Genomic DNA, 20,073 nt, shown 5'->3' on the forward strand with positions numbered 1-20,073 from the left:
GTCCCTTAGATTGTCAAATTAAAAAATGACAACAACCAACACAACAGTAGCCATCTGGTGTGAATCAAAATTATACCTTTTTTTTTTGTCAGATTAGCAAAAGATATATTTTTGGTGTGCCGTGGAATTTTAGTTATTAGTTTATGTGTGCCATGAGATGATCATTGGACTAATCAGTTAAGGAGTTTATATAATACTGTATGAAATTTGTGCGTGAGTAGGGTCCCTAGGCCTGGCCAGGGATCAGGGCTGATCTGTGGGGTGACTGGCGGGGTGATGGGGGGCCCCCCGCTGGCACCCTTCTTGGCTTACCTGGGGTCTGAAGGCTGGGGGAAGCTCCTGCATTGAGCATCTGCCCCCTGGTTGTCAGTGCACGACATAGAGACTGGTCCTTCTGCCATTTGGTCGATTTGCATATTATGCTTTTATTATATAAGACCACTTAAAAGCACCTGGCACATAATACTTGCTAAAAAATGTTTGTTGAATGACTAAGTGATCTCTTATTCCTGCCTTGTATACACCCAATGGCTTTTGGTATAGTTTCTGAATACTAAAAGAATATTAATAGTGATGTTACTGAAATAGTTATATGTCAATATTAGCTAGAGTCCAGCTTGGAAGCAGTTTCTGAGGAATGAAGGAGAGAAAATTACAGATGTTAGGCAAACTCTACTAAAGTGTAGAATCACAGAAGCAGAATTCTAGAGGTAGAAATGACCTTGCAGATCATTAAACAGCCCAGCCCTCTTATTACACGGCTATGTATATGAGTCCCAGTTTTGTTAAATAACTTACCATATATATGTCAAGGTTCAGTTCCAGGAAATTGAAACCACACTAGCTATTTTAAGCTTGAAAGGATTTAATATAAATAATTAAGTGCACATTAAATTGATGGGCGGATTGGAGGAGTGGCCTCTAGGCTTGGGCTCCAGGACTAGTTCCTAGAGGATACAGTAGGTGGGCCCACCCGGGCAGCTGCTGTTGCTGCAGTAGTCAGAGAGGAAGAATGAGCAAGCAGCCACCCAGGCCTGGCCATTGCATCTGCTGACTCCCAGACCTGGCCACTGAAGATGTCTTCTGAGGATAATAAACTGCCATGACTGCCCCACACTTCCCTGTCATTGTCAACTCGGATGCTCCACAGCATTTCCCCAACCACATTTGCCACTTCGAGCTTCATACCTCACGTGAGTGCATCTTCTTGGCTTAACTAAATTCTCACCTGGAATCCTCCCTGCAAGCATGTGGGGCACATGGTTCCAGCCTCTGCAGGAGCCCGCACCAAGAGGAAGTTGGGATGGATGCCGACGCCGATCAGTCACATTCACCACCCGTTCCACAGCGAGGAGAGAACGTCACTGCGGCCAGAACACAGAAGCCCTGTTATCGAAGTCTCTCTGTTGTCATTGAACACAAGTGCACAAAGGAGAATTATATAGACCCAGCCCTGCCTTCTAGAAATCACATGCTCTGAGACTGAGAGACCTACAAGGGTGACCACTCCACTGACTGTTCTAATCAGGACACATTTGAAAGTGAGAGAAAAAAATTACTAGTATTTATGCCAGGATAATAGGCAAGGTACAGATATACAGAATTTATTTCTTGCCTTCAATGACTTCCTGAAGTTCACTCCCAATTTTTTATCATCTAATTATGATTTTTTAGAACTCTAGTTTGCAATTCTCTAAAAAACTCAGTGCAAAACATTTTCAGTGACTATTTCAAACATCATATTTTTGGAGTATAATGCAATACCTATGTTTGCTAAGGCTTTAATTTTTTGAACTCCTCTGTGTTTTTGTTAAGTAACAAGCAGCCTTTTTTTTTTTTCTTTTCTACTCTTGGAAGACAGTGTGTGTGTGTGTGTGTGTGTGTGTGTGTGTGTGTGTGTGTTTCCTGTAAACACATTTCTAGTACCTTTTGGCACAGCCAGCTTTTAATGGACAGCTTTTATGAGAAAGGTAAATGAGATTTTTTTTTTGAAATTTACTAAAGGCTGTTCAACCTTAAATTGCTCTCCCTTGCATATGATACCCTGTATTGCAAGGATGTTTTCAAGGATATTTAATATCTCATGAATGTATGATTTTTTTAATTGAAAGAGCAATGTGAGGGTTTTTACACTGAACATTTTACTACTACCTGACTTCTACAAGTCCAAGTAAATGTGTATAGATAGTCATTTAGGGATAGCTTAATGGTTATAGAAAATTCTAAGTCGTGTCCCAAAGTAACGTGCCTGTAAACCTAAGCTTTGGAAGCACCATACGTTCTCAGCAAAATCCAATTAAGTGAACTTCTGTTTCTAGCCAAGATGAAATAATGGAGACTGAATTTACCCTCCTTTAAACAACCAGCAATGGGAAAAATATAAGAAACCATCATTTGCAAACACTGGGTATCTGGCAACAAAGGACAGTGATTCCTAAGAGATGAGAAGCAAGCGAGGTGAGCCTCAGCTTTACTCCAGGCTGCTTCCTGGAGAGTTTTCCGTCTGAATGCCAGGGAAGAGTTGAGAAGCCAGAGCTGGGAGTCCGGAGATGAAGGTGGCCAGCGTTCAGAAGCCTGAGCATGGGAGGAGAGGGAGCAAAAGAGAGGTAGAGCTCTGAAGATCTGTGGAGGTTTCCCGCTAGTAGTTAGCCGAGGTCTGATACACACATTCATGTGAGGACACTATGCAAAGCTTGGAGAGGAATCACCTGGGAGGGTTAGAGGCAACAGTGCCTGCCTTTTCGTGGGGCTGGGAAAGGGGCTTGCTCCCTTCTGGCAGACGGGACTATCCCATGATTCTCCCGGCACTGGATAGAGCACACAGAGGGGTCTTGCCTCAGTCATTGTGAGTAACTAGCCCTACATGAGCCTTGGTCTGATCCTGATTAATACAGTGTTAAAGCAGGATCTGAAAGGACCAAACTGTTTTTCAAGTATTTTTAACGGTATCTAAGAGCAAAGCTTGAGAATATTTATAGGAATACAAATGCATCCAGCAGCCAAAGTAAAATTTACCATGTCAGACACCTCATGAAAATGAGCAAGTATGAAAAGAAACAGGAAAATGCAACCCACATTGATGAGAAAAATCAGTCAAAATCAACCCAGAACTGATTGAAATGTTAGAATTATAAGATAAAACACTAAAACAGCTATTAAAACTTTATGTAGTTGACATTTTAAAAATAAATACATGTAAAAATGCCCCCAATTTTTTTTTTTTTTTTTTTTTTTTTTGCTGCCATATGATCAGTACTATCTGGGACAATGTAACAAAGGCATTGGATACAATGTAAATATAACTGTCTTTCCTCTGGCATACTTTATTCCTTAGACTAAGAATAGTTTTATCAAATATGTGTTGTTAGTAGAAATTCACGTTAAGAATGGCTGGCTCGTTAATTTTACTTGAATGGAAAAGTGCTGGTATTAAATTTCACTTGAATATTGTGGGTTAGGAGTTTTGTACTGTACCTTACTATGAAAGATCTTGTGCCTATCTCATTTTGTCACTCTTACCCTCCTCATTCTGTTTTATTCTTCTTATGCTTCATCATTCTTATCTTTGGAATTTAGTCTGTGGGATCAAGCTATACTCCCAGTGTCCACTGCTATCCTCCCAGTGATTAGAATGGTGTCTGGTCAAGTGGTCCCTGTTCTTTAGATATTTCTTGAAAAGAACACATGGAATTGTTAATATTCATAATTTGGATATAACAACTTCTTTAAATTTATATAAAATCATTCAGTAGGCCTTTGAGGAAAAACTTAGTATGCTCAAGTAGAATGTCTGTGGAAATTTGAAGTGAAGAAATCTTTTACCCTTAATAAAGTAGCAAAGCGGCAACAAAAAGAAATAATTTGAGCTTTGAAAGTCACAGCTGTAGAATGGAATCCTACCTCTCTTTATGCAACTTAACTTCTAGCAGTGTGAGACTGAGGGGATGTAATCTAGTAAATTGTGCAAGAGGACTTCTTCCTCTACTCTTCAAGTTAGTAGAACTCAATTACAAACACCATAAGGAGGAAAGAGTATAATTTATAATCAAGAGGAAGAGAATTGTTTATTGGAATGCTAGTAATTGTCTAGAGTGATAAAATTTGAAAATTAAAAACTGTACTGTCTTCCAAAATCCACATAACTACGTGGACTGCCTGGAGAATGATAGTCGCCCCACACCTAGAGTTGCCAGATTTCGCAAATAAAAATATAGGGTCAGCCCAGCCAGCACGACTCAGTGGTTGAGCATCAACATATGAACCAGGAGGTCATGGTTCAATTCTCGGTGTCAGGGCATATGCCCAGGTTGTGGGCTCGATCCCCAGTGTGGGGTGTGCAGGAGGTAGCTGATCAGTGATTCTCTCTCATCATTGATGTTTCTGTCTCTCTTTCTCTCTCTCTCTCTCTCTCTTTCTCTCTCTCTCTCTCTCTCTCTCTCTCTCTCTCTCTCTCCTTGCCTCAATAAAAATCAATACAAATATTTTTAAAAAATATAGGATCTTTATTTAAATTTTAATTTTAGATAAACAGTGAGTAAGATTTTAGTATTAGGTATGTCTCAATGAATGTTTGGGACATACCTATCCCCCCTCCCCAAGTTGTTATTTATCTGAAATTGGAGTTTAACAGAATATACTGTATTTTGTCTGGCAACTCAGCCCACACCCAAACATTTTAGTGATTTATTCAAGAAATGATTGGAATGGGGCTGAGCGAGCAACAATGAATAGAGTTCACCACTCCAGGAATGAACTGTATCTTTCCGAAAATATTAAGAGGCCAAAAGAGTGCAGAAGTGATCTCTATGCAACAGATTACAATAAGAAAAATTAAACACCAACTGTATTAATGCAAACTAAGGTAGAATAAAAGGAACCAATGGAAGACAGTTACTAGGAAAGGCAGGAAGAGGAGGATCTGAAATGGAGGATTCAGCAATGTGAGTTGTCTGTACAACATCCATTTCCCTCTCCCCCACCTTTTATTTTAAGGCTTTCCCTCAATTTTTTAAAATAGGACCTTATTATTATTCACAAACCCAAACTTTTCCTAAACATATGCTTCAGTGGAGGCTGGCCTCAGTCACAGAGGCTGATTTCTGATTGAACTAAGACATAGTGGGGTTCTGTTCTTATTTATGAATGATTTTTACATGGGCATTTGATTCAGTCCTGGCCACTGAAACATGTAGTTAAATGTGCCAGAGGGCTTCTAGGAAAGATTTTTGTCTACTCCTAAGGAAGACCAGTGAAGGTAAAATTTGCTGTGCCTGGCTACGCTGCTAGAATTGATGTAGCCATTTGTGAATAATCAAAGAAGCTAATCTGAAGATAACACTTAGACACCAAGAATAGCAGGGTATGGAAAGATGGAAAAAAATGGCTACGTGATATTTTATTGCTGATGAACCAATTAACCCAGGAATCGCCCTACCTTTGGATGTCTTGTAAGGAAAACACATGTTTTCTGGTTGTTTAAAATACTTTAAGTGAAGTTTTCTTTATTCGCAGATAAAAATATTCTACTATATAGGAGATTTTTATTAAAAGTCATAATTTTCTATGTATTGGACATTGAGGTGACTTTTCTGTTTTGTTTGGTTAATGATTACAAGCCTAAAGCATAAAAGCATTTTTATTTTTTACTTAAAAAGTAAGAAGTTTTCCATTTTAAAAATGCCATATGTTAGTCAATTAAAACAAAAGCAACATGTATTTTAGAATTAGAACTTTTGGGGAAAAGAAATCATGGAAATAAATATCCATTTAATGGTAATGTCCTTTTTTTCTTTCCTTTTCTTTTTTTAACAGCAATAGTTACCTAATGAAACTTCAGAGTTGACATCATAAATTGGCCTGAATATAGTTCTTTGAAGTATCATTATGGAATTTCCCATTTGGTGAAAGATTCGGCTACTTTTCACTGAAACATTTTATATATATCTTGGTAAAATGGTGGCCCCATACATTTAGAGATGTTGTTACTGTATATTTTTTAGGGGTTGATGATAGAGATTTAAAAATATACATATTAGTGCAAAAATTATTGATGCTGGATCATACAAACAGGTCAACACAATTATTTAAGTTAACTGCACTCTGATGTTACCATGTGACATTTGTTGGATTTTTATGCCTATTTTTAGATCTGATCTTAGCATCTCCACTTACTATTGAAAAATCACTTGATTTTCACCACCATTCTGTATTTTTGATACTGCAAAACAGTGTGATTCTCATTTTCTGAAGTGTATATACTATAAAGAAAGCTATTATGGAACATTTTGGTAAAGTGGATCTTGCTTTATCATTCAGTTATTCACATGAAAATTAACTTGCATTCCCAAAGGTAGTAGGTGTGCTAATCTAGACAAGGTTAAATATTTTCAGTGTCATATCTATTAGGACTAGATTCGGTGTCATAAAAAAAACAAAACCAAAACATGGCCAAAATGCAATGGCAGTGCTATTCCTCATGTAGAGCAAAGTCTGGCGCTGGGCAGTCCATCCAGGGTGGGGATGGTAGCCCCACAGTCGTTGTGGGGTCAGAGCCCTTCTTTATAGCTGCCCTGCCATATTTAGCACTTGCCTTGATTCCAGTGTCACCTCATAGAACTCCTGACTTCGTGCCCATGTTTCCAGGCAGCAGGAAGAAATATTGAGTAAAGGGACAAAGGGGAGGGGAACCTACCAAGATGAATCACCTTCCTTTGGGGAGCCTTCATGGAAGCTCTCCATACAAGCAATTTAAATCACTGAGGAACAAGCTAAACTTCTGCTCATATCACATTGGCTTATTCTTAGTCATGTGTGGTCCTCAGTCATAGGGAGCCTGGGAATGACTTCTAGCTGGATTTATTGCCACAACAAATAAAATTGACATTGTGTTTCTTAGGAAGGAGAGACTAGAATATGGGGTTGACGAATCGTTCATGCTTTTAGCATAGTACTAGAGGCCCGGTGCAGGAATTTGTACACGGGTGGGGTCTGGCCGCCCCACCCCGGTGAGGGCCGATTGGGCTGGGCCTGCTGGGGGGAGGGGCAGTGGGCTGTTGGTAGGCTGGGCCAGCCCCGCCTCCCAATCGGGGTTGGGGGGCAATCGGGGATGAGGCTGGCTAGGGGTGGGGATGTGGGCAGTTGGCCAGCCAGCCCTGCACCCTGGTCAAACTCCCTGTTGAACTTCTGGTCGAGGGGACAATTTGCATATTAACCTTTTATTATGTAGGACTAGAGGCCTGGTGCATGAATTTATGCATGGGTGGGGTCAGGGCCAATAGGGGCCAGCTGGCCAGGGGGAGGGACCACGGGAGCTTGTCTGGCCACGGGAGGTTGGCTGTGGGAGCACACTGACCACAAGGGGGCAACTCCTGCGTTGAGCTTCTGCCCCCTTGTGGTCAGTGCACATCATAGCGACCAGTCAACTGGTCATAATGGTCACTTAGGCTTATATATATATATATATATATATATATATATATATATGTGCTTCCAACCCCAAATATACTTGTATCAGATTGAGAACTTGATCAAAATTTGTACCTTTCCAATGTTATCTTTGTCTCCTGTCATTTTCCAGACCATAGGAATTTTTCTGGGGTGCAGAATGATTTCTCCAATACTGCAATGTAAAGATAATTAGGCATAGACACATGCCATATTTCATTCTGAAAAATGTCTTAAGCTTCAGTGTCCATAACCAGCAAAACAAGTCATATTCTACTTTTTTGTTTGATAAGTTCAAAATTCTGGGTTAACACAATTCTATATTTACACTAAAATAACTATACTTTTTTTTACATGGTTACCTATGTCCCCCAAAATATTTTATTTTAATAAAAACAGGTTTTATAGTAAAACTAGAGGCCCAGTGCATGGATTTCATGCACTGGGAGGATTCCCTCAGCCCAGCCTGCACCCTCTGGCAGTCTGGGAGCCCTTGGGCGATGTCCGACTGGCATGGAGGCCAGAGAGGCTCTGCCACCACCGCTGCGCTCGCCAGCCATGAGCCCGGCTTCTGGCTGAGTGGAGCTCCTTCTGTGGGAGCACACTGACTAGTGGGGGTAGCTCCTGCATTGAGCATCTGTCCCCTGATGGTCAGAGTGCATCATAACAACTAGTCGTTCACCATTCAGTTGAGTCGATTTGTGTATTAGCCTTTTATTATATAGGATGATTCTTTTTCTGAAAGTTCATATATAGCAATTGGGAAGCTAGGGGGTACACAAAAGGATACAGTCAAAATGTTTCCAAAATATTAATCCTAATTCCTCAGGTAAGTTTCAAAAACTTACATTTTCCAAAAAGAGAGAACACACTCAATCTAAATACTGTGGGGTTGCATCGGATATTTCTGGAAAGCTTGAAAAGTACCCTGAGTGTCACTTTCTGGAATGAAGTGAGGAAGTGTAGCACCACTATACTTAGTGCATGACTTATTTATTTTAAGATGTTCAGTTTTCCTGCTAATTTTGTTATTGCATCTATCACTGCCATTCAAGTCCCCTTGATGTGCTTATGTAGCAGTATGACACCAAGATCCATAGTTTGCAACACCCAGTGCAAAATGTCGCTCAGCTTTCACTTCGTGAACTTGGCTGCTGACTTCCCTGTGATTCCTCTCAGTCCGCTTCTCAGTGAACAGACCTTCTAGGGAGTGGTTGGACAGGATTAGAATGATAGTGGCTTTATGTTGCTATTCCTATGGGAGCACAGAGACCATGGAGAATTAGACAGAGACTTGTCAAAGTGTGTCAGCTCTTTTAACGCTGAAGCTTTATAGAGGTGTGAACTCTAGTAAAAGGCATGCTTTAGCACCCTGATTAGATCTGCTTAACCTAGCAATTCTGAAAGTGACTCAAGCCTACGTCATTGTTACTACATTATAAAATTCAGCTACATTCTGAATATTATAAATCCAGTACAGCTGTGTGGTTCCCAGGGGTTCCACCTGGGGAAGCGCTGAGTAGTTGTTTACCTTCTCAGGGTCTACCACCCGTGTGGGTACTCAATAAGTGTGTGTGGGATGAAGATCAGTGCCATCTATAAGCTAACTCTTTCCAATTTTGTATGTTTTTAACCTACTAATGAAACTTATCTCATTGATTTTAATCCTAATTTAACATTGAACGTAAACATTCTAGATTCTTCTCTCTTGTGTCTACTTTGTGCACTGCAGGAGATATTGTTACTCCCATTCTTTCTAAAGTTACCAGCAGTTCAGAGTTTCTTTCACTAATTCAAGTTTTTTTTTTTTTTTGCCTCATCTGTTTTAAAAGAATAACTATTTGATTTGCAATCTACAAAACAGAATGTGGGAAGCATCAAAAAATTATGTCTTCTCTTAATGGGAAACCATCACGTCATCACTATGGTGCTAGTAGCTGTAAATAGTACTTGTTAAGCACTAACAACGAGGCAGGGTGCACAGTTTTCTTTTTTGTGTGTGATTGTTAATCATATCATCACAGCAAATCTGCAGAGTTTTACAGATGAAGAAACTGAAGGTCAAAGAAGTTAGGCATCTATACATATATAAAACCCTAATATGCAAATAGACCGAACGGTGGAACAACCGAATAGCTGGTCGCTATGATGTGCGCTGACCACTAGGGGGCGTGCTCAGAACATGGCAGGGCATTGGCTGTAGCAGGATAGTGGAGCAGGTGAGCAAGGGTGCCAGACCAAGGCGGGGCACCGGTCGCTGTCATTGGGGCGAGCCTCTGGTGGCGCTGGCCCCACTCTCATCCACTGCTGGCACTGGAGCCACTGTTTGCACCTGCTGCCGGCGCCCAGCACTGGCCCCAATCGCTCAGCGCTGTCAGTGGGTGCGAGTAGCAGCTGCTGGCCCGATTGCCCCTCAGGGCTTCTCTACCTCCCTCTGCTCCTGAGGGGCAATCGGGGCAGGCAGCCCCCTCTCGCATCCGCCGTGGTTGCCAGAGTCACTGCTCACACTCACTGCTGGCGCTGGCCCCAATTGCCCCTGAGGGCTTCTCCACCTCCCCCTGCTCCTGAGGGAGGATCAGGACAGCAGCTGTGGCTCGCACTCACAGACGGCACCAGTCCCACTCACACCTGCTGCTGGCACCAATGGGTGGGAGCAGGGTCAGCGCCATCACCATGTGGGAGCGGCAGCAGCAGGAGTGGAGCTGCCAGCAGACAGGGACTGGGAGCCACGGCAGGAGGTGCCAGGTGGGGGTGTGGGTGATCGGCCAAGACCTGCCCCTGTGCCCACCGCAGCCTCGCAGCCCACAGTTCCTTTAAAGGTGCACAAATTCATGCACTGGGCCCCTAGCCTTAAATAAAAGCCCACTGTTAGGATGTGACACTCCTAGGATTTAAAGCTAGGTATGTCTGCTTAAAAGCCTGTGCTACTAACCATTTTACCATTATATTATAAAGTGGGCATACTGAGGATATTTCATGATGAATGAAGATATTTTGCAGACTCAGAACTATCTGTAATTTACAGAGGTGTGTATAGATAATAAGTGTCAGAAGTTATTCCACTGCTTTTCTTTAAATGTTTGGCAATGCTCATCTAGTAATAATAAAAAAGAACATTGTACAGCACAGGGGGAAATAAGGACAGAAGTATTCTTGATTGAATAAAGGCAATGATCGAAAGAAAAAGGCTTCCTTCTTCCTCCCTAGGTTCCACGCAATTAAGAGAGAAAGAGGGCGGGGGATGGGGGGGGGGGAGAGAAAAACAGATTCTCTTCTCTTTCCAGAAAACTGCCTGTTCAAGGAGAGATAGAAAGGCCAAACCAAAGGTGTATTAGAGCAGAATGAACCTTCTCTCTGAAACAAGTATTCAGCCTCCTTCATTCATGCCTCAGACTTAATGATATGATGACATTGCTGGTATATTTCCACTGAATGTGGTCGCTGACAGTGCTGCCCAAAAGAACCATTTTTAGAAGTGGGAGTGCATGTATGAATTTTCTGTTTGTACGCAATCACAACCTTTCACATTCTCAAGTGTGTGAAAAGACTTGAGGTTGAATAGTAAAGCTGTTTGCAGGTGTAGCCTCTTGCCTTCAATGAGGGTTTACAACTCTTAAAAACAACTTTTGAGGAAAGCTTTCCATTTGATGTGGATGGTGGCGAGAGTTATTTATGTGTTGTGGAGCCAGTGTGATTCCCTGATGAGGAGAAAATTCCCAGCTAATGGTCCAGCAGTTGGGCTTTGGTCAAAGCGAATTACAGTATAGCTTTCAAATCTGAGTAGTTACATTCAGAGCTTATGGCCCTGCTGTAGGGGAGGATGCTGGTGTTGCTTGCTTGCTTCTTCTTTTTTTTAAGTGGAAAGGGTGTGAGTGGGATCTGTACTTCCACTATTTCTAATCCCATGTGGCTATGGCTTGGTCATCAATCTTTCTGGCCAAGAGACATCTTTGTTTACCCCTCAACTTTACTAAAACCACAAAGGTGGAGAGGAAAATGCCTATTCATTAATGTCAGACACTAATTCAAATAGCTTACAGGCCCCAGTTCAGTATTAAATAAACCTTCGTATATAGTGTGAGTCAGACACGGTTCTGTCAGGCGTGTTTTTAGATATGTGGTTGTTTTAGACATCAAAGCAGTGTGTAAAAATTTTTTTCCAGGTTTTATATATTCAAAATGGAAATGAATGAATATGCTTTCAGTTTTACACCAGCAATTTTGTATAGCTTTTATTTTAGTATCCAAATAGTAGATTTTATTTTTCAATCCACCCAAAACATTTTATTTGCCAAATATTTGGTAATCTGAAGGCATGCCATCTAGATCTTTAGAACCTAAGAATGCCTCAGTTCACTTTCTCCAGAGAGATAGATAGATAAATAGACAGACATATGTATATCTGTATGTTTATTTCTCTGTATATATGCCTCTGCGTGTGTGTGACTGTGTGTTTGTGTGTGTATTTCCATTTGGAAAGTAACAAATTTTAATTCCTTCATCTGAAAATAAAATTAAAAAATTGCTTATACTATTATTTTCCTTTAACCATACGTCATTTTTTGACTTTCTTACTTTGGCATCTCACAGATTCAGTTATCTAGCAATTGAAATGACCTGCTATTTAAATCTATTCAAATAATGGCCAGTACAAATGTGTAGATCTATAGTGTTAACTGGATGTTAAGTGGATGTACCTTGTATATCCACTTCTTCCCTCACAGCATTCACTAGAAAAACATATTCAGAATAAATAAAGTAATATATAATGACCGATAATTATATCACTAGATGCTGTTGTGTTGCCACACTATAATTGAATTTTTAAGTTAAGGCTGCTGGAAAAAGGAGCGATTTAAATGTATGACATACAAATTCTACACTCTATGATTGTAGTTACTTAAATTAACCTCTGTAAAATTATTAGCATGTGGTTTTTTATTTATAACCTCAATTTATTTAATAACTAGGTAGCCAGAAGATTTCTGTACCCCACTCTCTTTGCTCTGTACTGGGGATGCAGCTAAAGGAAGATGAAACTGCTCTTATCCTCATGGAACATTCAGACTAGCATGGCAACACTGCTTTCTGTGCAGCAGTATCATTTTACCCTCAGGGTTGAATTTACAGGCTGTCTGTCTGAGCATATGGCTGTGCATATTACTTACAGAATTAACTGAAAATCAGTGTCTCAGTGATTATGAATTATGGCGGTGGGCCCCCTAGAAGAGCCGTTTCTTGTAAGAAGTGGAAGACCTCTTGGGGAAGCGGAAATGCCTGAGCTTTTTTTTGTTTGCTTTTTTCCCTTCTTTGTAGAGTCAGCGCTGGAAGGCCTTGATGATCTAGGTACTGTTTACCACCACGTTGACCGGCAGCTGAACCAAACAATCAGGCATCGCAGACATGCAGGAGACAACGATTACAACATTGAAGTGCTGCTGGGAGTGGATGACTCTGTGGTCCGTTTCCATGGCAAAGAGCACGTCCAAAACTACCTCCTCACTCTGATGAACATTGTGAGTAGTGCCTCCTTTTTGAGGTTTTTTTTTTAATCTTGTAATTCACGTCTGTCTTGTTACTGTCTTCTGAAAATCTACGTGAGCCCTTCCATGACTGTGCCCCACGCCCAAATGTGTACATACTGCATTAAATGCAAACAGTAACGTATACAGTTAACATACAATGGTGCAAAAATGAAGGAAACATGAAGTGCACATTTCTTTTGGTTGATCTACTAGTTTTCTATTGTCATCAAGGGGAAATGATAAATTTAAGAAGTCATAATGCGATGGGACTGTGACATGAATTATGTTTCTCATTTTGTTTGGGGAACAATCACAACTCTCAGGGCTTAGTCTGCCTGCCTTGGTGTGGTCCACGAGGGATAAAATGTCCTTTTAGCATGGTTTTGTATACTGGAATGATGAAGAATGACTTAGGCCTGATAACTCTGTGGGGATGCTTGTTGGTAGAGCTTTTGAATAAGAGTGATATTTTTCAGTATTATATTATGAAGGCAATATATTTTTCAAAGCACAGTCAAGTCTTGGCACAGTGCTGCAATGCATTCATAAAGGGCTCTTTAAATTTGTTCTTCATTTCTTCTTTATGAGCCTTAATCACATCCAGAAGAAATTTAGTCAACATTCTCAAACTAGTGGTTTTTTTCCTTGTGAATTGACAGAGAAAAATTGAGGAGAAATAATATATAAATCACTTACTTCTAAAAGACCATTAAGATAGGAGTGCAATCTATTTTACATATTTTATCCTTTGGAATTATGAAATACATATTATATTGATCTACCAAATATATTACCTTAGCCAGTTGTTTCTCTCTTTCAGCTTTTGACTATAATTGTAATCTCTTTGGGCATCTATGTTGGGCATCTATCTTTTTTCCATGCTTAATATTAAATTTCAAATAATTCTACTGGAGAAAAGTATTAATTTTACTAATCATGACTTTATTTATTCTAATGTTTAAGCCTATCTGTTAAATATATTTTTGTTCATTGAGATGTCAGTTTATAAAATTCCATATATACCGTGTCTCTTTGATACAGAAAATGAGTCTAGAAATTCAAACACATTTTTATTTGTTCATTGGTACTAACTCCTATCATGAGACCAATTATCACAAAAAAAAAAGTGACTGGCTTTGACAATAGATGTGTATAGAGCAGCCGTGGGCAAACTACGGCCCGCGGGCCGGATCCTGCCCGTTTGAAATGAATAAAACTAAAAAAAAAAAAAAAAGACCGTACCCTTTTATGTAATGATGTTTACTTTGAATTTATATTAGTTCACACAAACACTCCATCCATGCTTTTGTTCCGGCCCTCCGGTCCAGTTTAAGAACCCATTGTGGCCCTCGAGTTAAAAAGTTTGCCCACCCCTGGTATAGAGCTTCACCAATGTGAATTAAATGAATGTCCTCAACTATTGGCTGTTAACTGTTTATATGATCCTAGTTGCATAACTTTGAGTATATGGATTAGCTTCTCTGTGTCTGCTTTAGGCTTCCATCAGGATAATGAGAAAAAAGGATAGGACTAACTAGGGATGTTGGGAGGATTGAATGAGTAGATACAAGTCGTATGCTTTATACAGTGCTGTATACACACACGGAAGTACACAGTCGTGTTTTAGATTTCTATATGACCTAATATTTAAAAGTTTCTGTAGAGATGCTATTCTCAGCTGCATTGGTCATTGTACCCTTTGGCTGCTTTCTCCTACCATTAGCAAGACAGTCAATTATGAAAGACTCGTTAGGCCTCTACCTGGTGCTCAGACTACAGAAAGCGCTTGGAGTAATGCAGCAGATATTTAATATGGTCCTTTGTCCTCACAGAACTTATCATTTAGTTGAGAAAAAAGAAATGTAAGGGAAATTTTAAAGTTTGAACAATAAAAGGCATCTGTTCATAAGGTGTTTATTGCAGGTGCTACCCTGTAAATTCTATAAGACTTTAGGGAAGGGAGCTATGACAGTGGTCATCCAAGTTGTAAAGTGCTGAGAATACAGCTGGGACTTAGGAGGCAGAGGCTTTGGTTTGAGCTCTATTCACTGGTCGGCTCTGGGACTTCAGACACATCATGTACTTTCCTGGGATTTAGTTTGTGTTTTTATAAAATGTAAAGTTTTGAAAAGATGTTCATTGATCGCCCTGACCGGTTTGGCTCAATGGATGGAACGTCGGCCTGTGGACTGGAAGGTCCCAGGTTCAATTCCAGTCAAGGGCATGTACCTTGGTTGCGGGCACATCCCCAGTAGGGGATGTGCAGGAGGCAGCTGATTGATGTTTCTCTCTCATTGATGTTTCTAACTCTCTATCCCTCTCCCTTCCTCTCTGTAAAAAATCAATAAAATATATTTAAAAAAAAGATGTTCATTGATCATTTAATTCATCAGAAAATATGGAGATAAGCTGGGTCTTTAGGGATTTATTTACCTGTTGTTTCTTTATTTTGCTTTGTTGGTTTTTTTGAAGGGCACAGAAATATTGAAAAGGAAGTAGAAGTGGATATAGTATGTCAGACAGTTCATTTAGGTGTCAAAGAATAAACAAAATGCTTCATTTTAGGTTTTATAACCATAAAAAGAACTTTCATTTTTTAAATTCATTAGAAAGGTTAGATAATAGATTGAGTCTCTGTCTCAAAAAACAACAACAAACACACAAATTATTCTAAACTTAATAGAGCATCAAAGAATGGAACTGAACACAAGAAAATGATTCTTTAAAACATTATTTCATTGTATTGAAGTAATTCATGTTGGTAGGAGTTTTGAGGAGATAAGAATGCTCTTTCCTTCTCTTCTCAAGTTCATAACCAACTAAAAGATGGACATGGTGAAAGACTGATGGAGACTAAATGGTCTTCTTATTGAGAGCTGAATTGCACATGACTTAAGTGTGTAGGCAGAAAGATTTTCCTGATTGCAAATCAGTGATTATCAACTGAGGGCATCTTGTCCCAGTCCCTGCGCCCCCAACGCCCCCTCCCCCTGCCGTAACATTTGGCAGTGTTTGGAGATATTTTTGGTTTTCACAACTAGGAGGAAGTATTACTGTGGGAGAGGTCAGGGTTGCTGCTAAACATCTTACAACTCAAGAATAGCTCTACACAACACAGAATTATGAATTATCCACTTTAAAATGTCAGTGGTGCTGAGTAACACAGTCTACAACCCCCATCCCTCTCCAACTAGACAATTTCAGGTTTCCCCTGTAGGACAGGCAGGAAGCTTTAAGCATAATAGACAGAATTCCTTCCTCTCCTCCCTGAGACCCACTTGTCCTATTATGGACTGTTAGCTCCAAGACACTGAGATGAGTATGCATCCATTTCAGAAATTCACAGTCCATCTGACACTCATCCAGGTTTAGAACCTAGATGTACAGCCGACTTAAAGTAGCTCCCAATAGCCAAATCTGAGGTATTATGAGCAAAAATAAAATGATTATAAAGGATTGTGATACATGCAGTAAAAGAAATATTTGAGTTACTACTGAGACAAATGAATAATGGAGTATATAAGTAAACAGGGGACAATTCTTCCTTACACCAGAATTCCAGTTCATAAAGGTAGCAGGAATGATAGACTTTAGGATATTGTTAATTGGCAAGAACTAAAGCAATAGTTGTTGCAGTTAAGTATCAATGAATGATAAATTAGTGGGTGAAAATATAATGTAAAACAGGGTATTTACATAGCCTCAAAGTATCTCCCCACTAAGGATTTATTCATCATATAGGGAACACTACGAACTTCATATTGCCAAAGCCTGACAGCACCTTAACCTGGGGGAGGGGGGCGTGTCAGGTCATAGGAGTTGGAATTCAATTTTATGTGAATTAAGGGAAAGCCATTGGAGTCCTCTTTCTGTGTTGAGAAGAATGGACTGGAGAGGTTCAGACAAGCCAGCAGAAGGTTAACTGTAGGTGTGTAGGGAAGAGACGCTGGTGTATTGGACAGTGGTGATTGCAATAGCAAGGGAGTATTTGTGTAGAATCAATAGAATTTCCCAGCGGATCAGACAGGGGGCTGAGGGAAAGGGAGGAATCCATCATGACTTACACTGGTCTGGCTTGAACACTGATGGAAGATGGCGTTATTTTCATGGATGGAGTGATCTATGACAGCAACAACAAGAAGGACAGTATGGAATGAAGATTAGTCATAAAATCTTTAAAGGTGTTAAAAATCACCTAGTTTCAGTTCAAGGTTCAAAGAATGATTTAATTTTGTTAAAGATGAAGGCTTAAACTACCACCACCTAGCAGTTAGTCGTTGCTCTCTACCTGGTCCTGTGCTAATACTTACATGAATTATGCAATAATCCTCAACCCTGGCATATGTTCATTTTGGGTCCCAGTTTATAAATGAGGAGATTGAGATTTAGAGAAGTTAGGCAGCTTTCCCAGAGGCAGACAGCTAACAGGCGGCTCAGCCGAGACGTGAGCCCACATCTCTGTGCCTTCGGAGCCTAGTGCTCTTCCTCCCGAAGCTTTATGCCTCTTGTATACCCCTTGCCGAATAAAACTCTCATGCCTTTCCTTTTACTGTGTCTTATGAGAATTCCACTCAATTCATAGAAATGGGAATTCAGTTACATGCGTGACTGTATCAAATCAGCAAGCAATCCCGTTTAAAATTTTAACAGGGTGATGAAGCAGATTTTGTGGGTAAGTGGGTGGGTTGTTTTCTTTTAATGTGCCAGATGGTCTCTGCCACCAGCACTTCCTGTCTGTGGCAGGTATCCTTGTCCTTTGCTAAGATCTGTGAAGTGATCTGGGTCTATTGCGCCTATTAAAATTTCCAGTGCCCTGCAGATAACTGAGTCTATGCCTTAATGTCCCGATTTACCAAGTGGAAAGAAAACAATGCGTTTAAATGAATGCTTCCTACTATGACAAACTGTCTTGTACTTCTAAGTACTCATTAATAATTAAGAGATAATTCATTAGTTCTTTTTTTATATTGAAATTGGCTACTTAAGATGGGTAATGAACTAATAATAATAATAGCATAGTTGTGCTATCTGGACATGACAGGCTTTACTGCCTAATATTTTTTTAAAACTACGCAGAAGTACTCTGGCAATAACCAAGCATCAGTTGACTTATTCAAGGGTTAGTAAATATGTGTGGTTACTGGTTACTTAGTGACGATTACACCTGAACACTTTCCTAACCAATGTTGCTGAAAATGATCAGTGTGACTGCAAGGAAGAGTTATCAAGGAAGTAGTTGTGTTTGGCAACCAAAGCAAATTATGTAGCAATTTTCTATTTGGGGTCATTATTGTTCAGTCATTTCTTACATTTGAATTCATACTTTCCTGTTGTCATTTATTCACCTGGCTTATAAACCCTCTCACAAACCAAGTCCTGTTAGACTCTGGAGAGGCCAAAATTAATAATTCAGTATTTAGTGCCTTTCTACAAAGAGCTGATTCTAGCAGGTGAAATAAACAAATTAGCAAATAATAATAAAATGTAATAGTTTCTTCAAAAGATTCAGCCACAAAGTAAACATGAACTGAAAAGGAGGGGACAGGGTTTGGCAAATAATGCCAGAGGCAGAGGAAGTCTTCACAGAGGGTATGTCATTTGAGTTGAACTATAGGGGATGAATAGTCATTTTCCTGCTAGAAAAAGGAGTCTTGGAAGATGGGGAATAGATTATAAAAAGATACTACAAGTGGTTGTTTTTGGACCCACTGGAATTTGATCGGTAGGTGAAATTGAAGGGTATTTAGGAAGATGGTGGAGATGAGGCTGGACAGAGCACCTTTAGAAAAACATGTGCCACCCTAAGGAGTTTGAATTGCACTCTGCTAAGGAAGAGTCAGAAAGTGTTTCAAAGAAGATCAGCCACATGATCAGTCTATGTTTTAGAAAGAGAGTTCTGGATGCATTAGAGTGATTTGGAGGAAGAAACTCTGTTAGACACCGTGCTATGATAGACACGTAGAATTTATGTGCCAGAATTAGGAGAGAGACCACATTGTCTGGCTCCAAACTCCCTGTGGTTTACAATACCCCTCCCTGCCTCAGAAAGCTCTCTTCATTTCCCCAGCGTGGATTGAGCAGCCCAGGTCACAGAGGCCGGTTGGAGTTATAAGCACAAGTCAGTTGAGCCACCCTTTCTATAAACATGCACACTTTCCCTGGAAAATCCTGGACCCGTCTTTCTAGAGCGAGTCCCCACATCACAGGTAACGTTAGCACACCAGGCCGTGCGCGGCGGGGCTGCCTCAGAGGGCTCTTTGATTTTTACTGGAGCATCTCAGTTTCCTCTGTCCCCTTTGATTCTGCAGCCCCAGCTTCCTTGCCTGACATTCACCCGCTTTTCCTCTTTTATGCTACAAGTAATCAGACTGAACTTATCCTTCCCAAATTTATTTCATCCTTTATTTCTCCCAGGGTCCTGAAGCACAGAAAAGCTTTCTAGCTTGCTAAGGAAATCGTTTTTCTCATTCTTGTAAAAAAGGGAATTGGCTCTCCCTGAGCTTTGGATATGTCTCCACTGTTCCAAAAGCCCAAAGTGGCTGAATTGCCTATGCTTGGTCCACCTAAGGCCTTGTGGCTGAATTGCCTATGCTTGGTCCACCCAAAGCACCCTTGATGCTTAAAAGACATAAAGGCATAATTAATATAAAAGGACAGACTTTTGAAAACAATCACCTAACCATTATAATCTGCCCATCTGGAAAACCGCTGAAATGGGCCCGAACTACCCAAATGCGGACAGTTGCAAAAGTTTTCACAGGTTCTTGCAGTGGTCCAACTGATTTGGGTGGACACTAAGCTGCTGGATGTGGAGGTGGACAGGAAAGGTAGGCTTAAGAGATGTCCACAGGGCTTAGTAATACATCAATGCAATACCTGAAAAAGAGGAAGAAGTCAAGGATGATTTAGTCTTTAAATGTGATAGAATATTTAGAAAAGACTAGATTTTAGGGAGAAGGCAAGTACACTTTGAGATATTTAGGTCTCCTTCCAAATGGATAGATGTTATGAGAGTTGAACAGATGGCTCCGGAGCATGATGCTTAGATATAGAAGCATTTGGAACTCATCAGCCTATAGGTAGTGGTTGAAGAAACAGCAGTGGA

At 40.3% G+C, this 20,073-nt stretch overlaps 1 protein-coding gene across 2 annotated transcripts in view; it reads left to right on the top strand.

Moving 5' to 3' along the window:
* Positions 1–20,073, top strand: part of ADAMTS3 (ADAM metallopeptidase with thrombospondin type 1 motif 3) — a 243,941-nt gene that overhangs the window by 177,107 nt on the left and 46,761 nt on the right. For both annotated transcript variants that reach the window (XM_081095535.1, XM_081095536.1), the window contains exon 5: positions 12,760–12,959. In XM_081095535.1, coding sequence (XP_080951661.1) covers positions 12,760–12,959 — 200 coding nt within the window. The remainder of the gene's footprint in view (positions 1–12,759; positions 12,960–20,073) is intronic.

This window comes from Myotis nattereri (genome assembly GCF_964212035.1).
Source record: "Myotis nattereri genome assembly, chromosome: 1".
Classification (NCBI taxonomy): Eukaryota; Metazoa; Chordata; class Mammalia; order Chiroptera; family Vespertilionidae; genus Myotis; species Myotis nattereri.